At 39.3% G+C, this 7,814-nt stretch overlaps 1 protein-coding gene across 1 annotated transcript in view; it reads right to left on the minus strand.

Moving 5' to 3' along the window:
* The window catches only part of RTN4IP1 (reticulon 4 interacting protein 1), a 55,349-nt gene that overhangs the window by 16,581 nt on the left and 30,954 nt on the right, over window positions 1–7,814 (minus strand). Inside the window, exons 5-6 of the mRNA XM_003781572.2 lie at window positions 7,703–7,751; window positions 1,614–1,750 (exon numbers count right to left, since the gene is read on the minus strand). Of these exons, the coding sequence (XP_003781620.1) occupies window positions 1,614–1,750; window positions 7,703–7,751 (186 nt within the window). The remainder of the gene's footprint in view (window positions 1–1,613; window positions 1,751–7,702; window positions 7,752–7,814) is intronic.

Consider the following 7,814-nt stretch of genomic DNA (forward strand, 5'->3'; position numbering starts at 1 on the left):
GAAAGGAAAAAAGAAAAGAAAAGAAAGAAAGAAAGACAGCCTATGCTTTCAAGGTAGGACAGTCCCTCTACTGGAAAAGTACAAGCAGAAGGAACAAGACCACTTTGCCAGAGATGCCGAGGAGGGACTCATAGCACTAGGTGAGGACAGACTGAGCACCCTCCAGCCTTCAGTCAAGTTCTTCTGTTCTCTGGTAACAAATTCTAGACATGTATAAAACTTAAGGTAGAGGGGAATGGGTGGCCTTGGCCTCAGTCTCATGCAGCTGTTCCTAGAAGCAGAACATAGGAGATCAACCTAAACTACTATTTAGAAGCCAGATCTCAGAGAACTGTCATGTCTTCACTTTCCAAGGGCCTGGCGAGGCTTAGGCCCTGACACAGAGGCAGAGGGGTAACTGACAAGATTTTTGTTTTCCTAGATTGCCTCACTAATTAGTTGAGCAGTGTTACTCAGTGCCTACCTCATGCTACTACACCGTTTCAGGGGGAGGGACACAGCAGGGAACAGCACACACAATCCCACCCGGGCACCTTCTCACAGGGGCCTCTGCTGGAATGCTGCTTCCTCCTGGAACCATTGTTTAACCACTATCTAGAACAGCCTCCTGCCCAATCCCTTCCTGCTGCATCAATTCTCTTTAGAGCACTTACCACTAAAACCTCTCAAACAAGAATGTAAGCTCCCTGCAAGTGGGCATTTGTCTCCTGTTCATCACTGTCTGGTGCTGAGAACCCTGCCTGGCAAGACTAGGTGCCCGTGACAGCCGAAGGCACAGCAAGCTGGCTGGCTGCTCCTGGTCACCGCCACGCTACTGCTGAGCAGGTGACGTTGGCAGAGAAAGGCTGGGTAGTGTTGGACAAGGGCTCCCTTTTTTAACTTTTTTTTTTAACCTATGAAAATATACATCTTCTCAACTAGCCTCTGAAGACAAACTTTATTCTTAGAAAAGGAAAAACCTTTGAAATACAAGTAGCAAAGTATCTTTTCAAATACTCCTCAGTTGTCCTCGCAGATCTAGCTTTGTCTAGGCTGGATGAAGATCACATCAATAAGCCTGAGCCACAGTCAGAATCAGCAGGGCCCAAGAGAACTCCTGAACCTGTTCCTATTGAGTACATCAGGCCAAACCCCTTTGGGCTTCAGACACATTGAGAAAGCCCACAGGGCTCCTGCTACCAATATTTATACTTTCATTGTTTCTCTTAAGCCCTTACTAAGCCAAAACACTGAAAGCGTGTTCAGTGCTAATCACGTATTTTCATGAACACTCCATAGCCTTCCTGTGGTGACAGATGCCACAGCAGGGAACACGCTTCTGATCCTATTTTCAGACTTCTTACCAAGCAGCAATAAAAGTTAACTTAAAAATTAGCAAAAGACCATGTGAACAAAATAACTTCCTCAGTACATTCTACGCTATGTGGCCATGTTTTATTAATATCTGTAATTAAAACAGAAACCAACCCAAGGAATATTCCTAATGGCATGGAACATATTCATAGTCTCCTCCTCACAGATTCCAACGTGATTAAGGCCCCCAAACTGTCTCCGGGCTGCATCATCACTGCCCTTGCTCCCACCTTTCCCGTGTGAACCCCGTCACTACGTACGGTTTTAAGGATTTCAACTGCTCTTCCACATCTCCAGCTTTGTAATCAATTATATCATCTGCCCCAAGCTTCCTTACAAGTTCGCTGGCATCCTGAGAGCAAACTGCTGTCACATGGGCATCCCACGCTTTCATCACCTGCCCAGGAAAAGGGGGGAGAGCAGAAAAACTAATTGAATTTAAAAAAAAATGGTTGGTACCATGTGTTCACGTATCAGACTAATCGCTAGAGAACTCTAAGCACCTCAGCTTAACAAGAGAGATAGGAAGCCAGTAAAAATGATTAAACTTTGTTCATCAAGAAAATCCTGAGAAATAGACCTCACTTCCCCTAGATGAGACAGCAGTCTCCCTGTTGTCATGAAGTTACAGCCAGTTCACTTAGAGAAGGGCTCCGTGCCTCACCAGTATCAGAAAAGCCTCAAACTTAGCACCTCAAGGATGACAAAGGAAAATGATCCCCGTCTCCCAAATCACATGTCCTCAGAAAATGACTATTTCAAATGTGTCCAGAACACACACACACAAAAGCAACATCTGCACCTCTAATAAGTGTTAACACAATATTAACAGTGTATCAGAGTAATCAGCCAGAGAATATATGAAAAGGTGCTCTTATAAAGAAGAAAATATGGTCATTTTTAAAACATGTATCATTTTAGGCAGCGCCTGTGGCTCAAAGGAGTAGGGAGCCAGCCTCATATGCCAAAGGTGGCGGGTTCAAACCCAGCCCCAGCCAAAACTGCAAAAAGAAAAAAAAAAGTATCATTGCCTTTCCCTTAAAGAAAGAAGAGCTAAATAAATGTTCCCAGGTTTTAAAATGCAGATGCCTTGCATTTTAAAATTATAAGAAATAAGTAGATTTAAATAAAGAGGAGAGCTCAATTCTAACGTTCTTTAGGATTAGATATCCAGAAAGCATTCTACTCCAAAATTGCTATAATTCTTTTCTATAATGCCAATTTCAAATAATTAAAAGGAGACTATTTTCAGCCTAATGTAAGAACAGCTGCTGGGAGTTCACTAAGAAATTCCTGTACTGATAATTATAGGGTATAACAGACCGGCTGTTTTCTCAATCCAGTCCTGAGCATGAATATACTGAGCTTCCTTAACGTAAGCTGCAAAGGTTCACTAGAATGTGAGGGGTCTGTGTGTGTTTTGTTCACCACTGAATACCACTCAATGGCACACAAAGGTGCTAAATACATTTCTTTTAACAACAAAAAATAAAGGGTTTTAAACTCATTCATAATCTTACCTAGTTTCTCACTTTAAAAAAATAATATTGACCAAGAATTTACATACCCTGGGAATCTGGGGGGGAATTAAAAACACTTAGGAGTGATATCACACATAATTTATCGTTTATGGGCTGCAAACAGATATTTGAGTGTAATGCATAGACCCAAATCAAATATGTGGAAAATATAATCCAAGATGAATAGCTAATTGTGACCACCTTTTCTCCAATACCTATATAAAAAAGAAACCATTGAGGAAAAGGAAATTATGTTCTAAGCACCCACACTTAAAACTGCATCTGTTTTTCTTTAAACAGTATTACCGAGAATTTGTTACATGTTGAAAGGTTTTTTGTTTTCAAATTTCTACTTTTTCTTTTCCTATTTAAAGCTAGCTTTGGGCATTACTAAAAGGTTTTAAGAGTAAGCCTTATTTTTAAAAAACATTTTTATGTAATATAAAACTCAAGTATAGGCTTAGTGCCTACAGCTCAGTGGTTAGGGTGCTGGCCACATCCACCAGGGCTGGTGGGTTCAAACCTGGCCAGGGCCTGCTAAACAACAATGACAACAATAACCCAAAAAAAAAAAAAAAAAAGCCAGGCATTGTGGCAGGTGCCTGTAGTCCCAGCTACTTGAGAGGCTGAGGCAAGAAAATCACTTAAGCCCAAGAGTTTAAAGTTGCTGTGAGCTGTGATGCCACAGCTCTTGTTCCAACGGTGCCATAATAACACTATTTCAAAAAACAAAAAAACTCAAGTATAGAAAGCACTTATAAGGTAGACACCACCTAGCTAACGAAACAGACACCCAGCAGCCATGCCAGAAGCTCTCTGTGCCCCACCTGACACAAGCCCCCACTCTCCCCCAGGCATCACGCCCTGATGTTCACAGTAATCATCTGCTTGCACTTCTAAAAAGTTGAACACTCTAATATGCATTCCCTAGCTACATAATTTAGCCCTGTGCATTTTGAAAATGTGATGTCTTTCAGGTCTCTTTAAAATTACAGGGTCCTCTTCCATCTCTTTGCTTATAATTTATCTGTGGAAGAATCCAGGCCATCTGAGCTGTAGTTTCCCATTGTCTGGAATGTCTGACTGCATATTCAGGGAGCTGTTCCATGTATTACCCTGTCCTCTGAATTTTCCATGACTTGGCAGACAGGTCAAGAGACTAGATCAAATGTGCTTTCTATTCCTTATGGGTAACGTCTGGCAAACTAGAGGAGGGAGGAACATTGGCTGGTTGTTGCTCTTTTTATGATCTTTGCATCTGTCAGGGCTTAATACCTCTATCTGTTTATTGGTGGTTGCAAAAGAGCGATGGAAAGAGATTACTGTCTTTTCATTTAAAGGTTGGAATACTTTCATAAATGCCTCTCCCTATACACAATGTGGGTTACTCAGTTACACAGTTCACGTGGGAAAGGCAGGACAAATATTTAATTGTTTCCTTTTATCAGTTTATAAGATAATAAAATTCGTTGCCTATTATCTTCCAAAAGTGACTACTTTAAAAAAAAATCATAAACTCATGGATTTAAATATATTTAAAGGGTTTTAATCCATTGTAATAATCATTATTATTGAAGTTCAAATTGTCACACCTTTGGGAGTGTCTTCAAGTTGGCTACTGCATCTTTTGACCCAATTAGTCTTTAATAGTGTCCTTTCTATTTAACATATTCCAGGGTTTCTCTTATACATTTTGTGCTCCTATCTGCCATCTGCTATTTTTCCAAGAAGCCCTGCATTCTTTTAGAGAGCAATTACATTTTCAAGAGGTAGCTTTGCATATACACCTACAAAAAATAACTCTTCAAGTTCATAATGATACTTCCGATTCAAATTTGACACTACAAAGCTTTCATGTAACCTTTTTCCTGCTATAGCTCCTTCCACACCTAGAATTCTGGTTCTCAAAGACACAAGGAATGACAGAATTAAAATATGTCATAAATACCCATTCATTCACTATTCAGAGTGGCCCTAAAGTTCTTGTGCAATTTAAAATTGCATGTAAACTTTATAGACACCCAGTATATTACACACATAACAGTCTCTGAATAAGGGTATTAACATCACTACCAGCATGATTAAGGAAAGCATTAAAATAATGTTAATATGTGCTCGATTTCCCTCCCTCTTTAAAAAAATAGTCTGTACTATATTTACTTTGTCAGAGCATATGACTGTTACACACGCTACTGTCTCCTTCTAAGCTCTCTCTCGGTTTTGTTTTATAGGTAACTACATTTAATATTCACCACCAGTGTTTGAAGTGTCTCCCTTAGTCACTCTGTCAGAAGCTCATTCTCTCCACCTCAACCCCTTACTGAGAGAAGCTTAACCAAGGCCCTTCCCCAGGAGCCGGCTGGTTAACATCTAACCACAACAGGAACAGCCACTGGGCCCTGCTATTCTTGAAGGCATGGAATATTGTATTTGTTTTGAAGGCATGAAATATTATTTTGTTTTAAAGTCAAATTCCAATAACAGGTCATTCATCATTTTAACAATTTTTAAGTACACAATTTATTGGCTTTCAGTGTATTCATAATGTTGTACAACCATCACCACTGTCTAATTCCAGAATATTTTTACCACCCCTCCCCCCAAATAACCCTCATGCCCAATAATTACTCATTTTCCATTCCCTTCCCCTGCTACCCCCAGTTCCTGCCAACCAGTAATCTGCTTTCAGTCACTGTGGATTTGTCCACTCTGGACATACGATATAAATGAAATTATGCACTGTACAATCTGTTGGGTCAGGATTCATTCAGTTAACATAATGTTTTGAAGGTTCATCTATGTTGTATTAGGCATCGGCCTTTTAAGGGCTGAATTATAGCCCACTGTGTATGTTCATATACACACACATACACAGAGATGCCACATTTTATCCATTCATCAGTTGATAGGTATTAGAATGATTCCCATTTTTTCATTATTATGAGTAATACTGCTATGAACATTCACGTACAAGTTTATGGCTGAATGTACGTCACATTTCTCTCAAGTATATGATCTAGGAATAGAATTGCTGGGTCATATAGTCATTCTATGTTTATAACATTTTCAGGAACCAACAATCTCTAAGAGCAACTATACCCTAGGAATGTACGAAGGTTCCAATTTCTCTCCATCTTTACCAACAACTTGTTATTTCCTACGTGTTTACTTTTTACATAGCCATCCTAGTAAGTGTCATGTGGTAACCCATATGCCTCTGATCTGCATTTCCCTGATAACTAAAGACGTTGAGCATCTTTTTGTGACGCCAATTTATCATTTATCGGCCACTTGCATATATTCTTTAAAGAAATGTCTGTTCAGCTTCTTTTTTGCTGATTTTAATTAGGTGTTTTATCTTTTTGTTGTTGAGTTGTAAGAGTCCTTTATATATTATGAATACTAGACCCTTATCAGGTACATGATTTGTAAATATTTCCTGTGGTTTGCCTTTTCTTTTTTTTTTTTTTTCAGATAGAGTCTCACTTTTGTCGCCCTTGGTGGAGTGCTATGGGGTCACAGCTCACAGCAACCTCAAACTCTTGGGCTCAAGCAATTCTCTTGTCTCAGCCTCCCAAGTAGCTGGGACTACACGTGCCCACCAAAACACTTGACTATTTTTGTTGTTGTTGTTTAACAGGGGCTGGGCCGGGTTCAAACCTGCCAGCCCCAGAGCCTCTGGCCGGTGCCCTAACGACTAAGCTACGGGCACCCAGTCCCTTTTCAATTTTTTGATAAAGCCATTTAATATACTGAAGTTTTAAATTTTGACAAAGTACAATCTATCTTTTTCTTCTGTCCTTTAGGTGTCATATTTAAGAATCTGTTGCCAAATCTAAGATCTTGAACATTTACTCCTGTTTTAAGAGTTTTATGGTGTTAGCTCTTATATTTTGATCTTTGAACCATTCTGAGGATTGTTTTTGAATATGATGTGACGTAGGGGTCCAACTTCATTCTTATGCATGTCAATTTTTAGTTGTTCCAACAGCATTTGTTGAAAAGACTATTCTCTTCCTCCTTTTGCCATTCTCATGAGAATCAATTGACCATAGATGCATGGGTTTACTTCCGGATGTCCAATTCTGTTTCATGATCTATATGTCATTCTTATACCACAGTACCACATTATTTTTATTACTGTAGCTTTACAGTAAGTTTGAAATTGAAGAGTGTGGCCACACTCTTATACCACAGTACCACATTATTTTTATTACTCTAGCTTTACAGTCAGTTTGAAATTGAAGAGTGTGGCCTCCAACTCTGTTCTTTTTCAAGATTGTTTGGCTAATTTGGGTCCCTTGCCATTCCATATCCATTTTAGATAAACTTGTTCATTTATGCAAAAAATGGCAGCTGGCATTTTGACAGGGTTTATATGAATCTGTAGATCACTTTGGGGGTGTTTTGCCACTTTACTAGTTTTGTGGCCATTGTATGCCTATATACATTTTAGAATTACCTTACCAATTTCTACAAAAAAGTCTGCAGAACTTGTGGCTAGAAACGACCACTGGTTTGTGGCACTGGCTATTTCCCACCAAATCACAAACTTCCATCTACCTGCACTATCCGTGGTCTTCTTCCCTAGCAGCTTCCCTCTGTTGGCTATATAGGACATCCACATGCCCACTCATGTATTAAACCAATGAAAAGAAACACATCCTTAAAAACTAGAACATTTTCCTCTTTAAAGAGTAAGCTGAAATTACAGTGCATGTACCAGATGTACCCTTCTCACAGCTTTAAAGGAAAAGTAATTTATAACATGGGAATTTATAAATTCATGCCAACAAAATGTCCCTATTCACATTAAAAAATCGTTTTACCTGTATAGCAAAGGTACCAACTCCACCTGCAGCACCCAAGATTAAAGCACTGCAATGCAAAAGAAACCAAAATTAATGACAATCTTAAGCGGATATAACTTTTTTTTTTTTT

This window comes from Otolemur garnettii, unplaced genomic scaffold (assembly GCF_000181295.1).
Source record: "Otolemur garnettii isolate 467f Iridium unplaced genomic scaffold, OtoGar3 scaffold00002, whole genome shotgun sequence".
NCBI classification, from domain to species: Eukaryota; Metazoa; Chordata; class Mammalia; order Primates; family Galagidae; genus Otolemur; species Otolemur garnettii.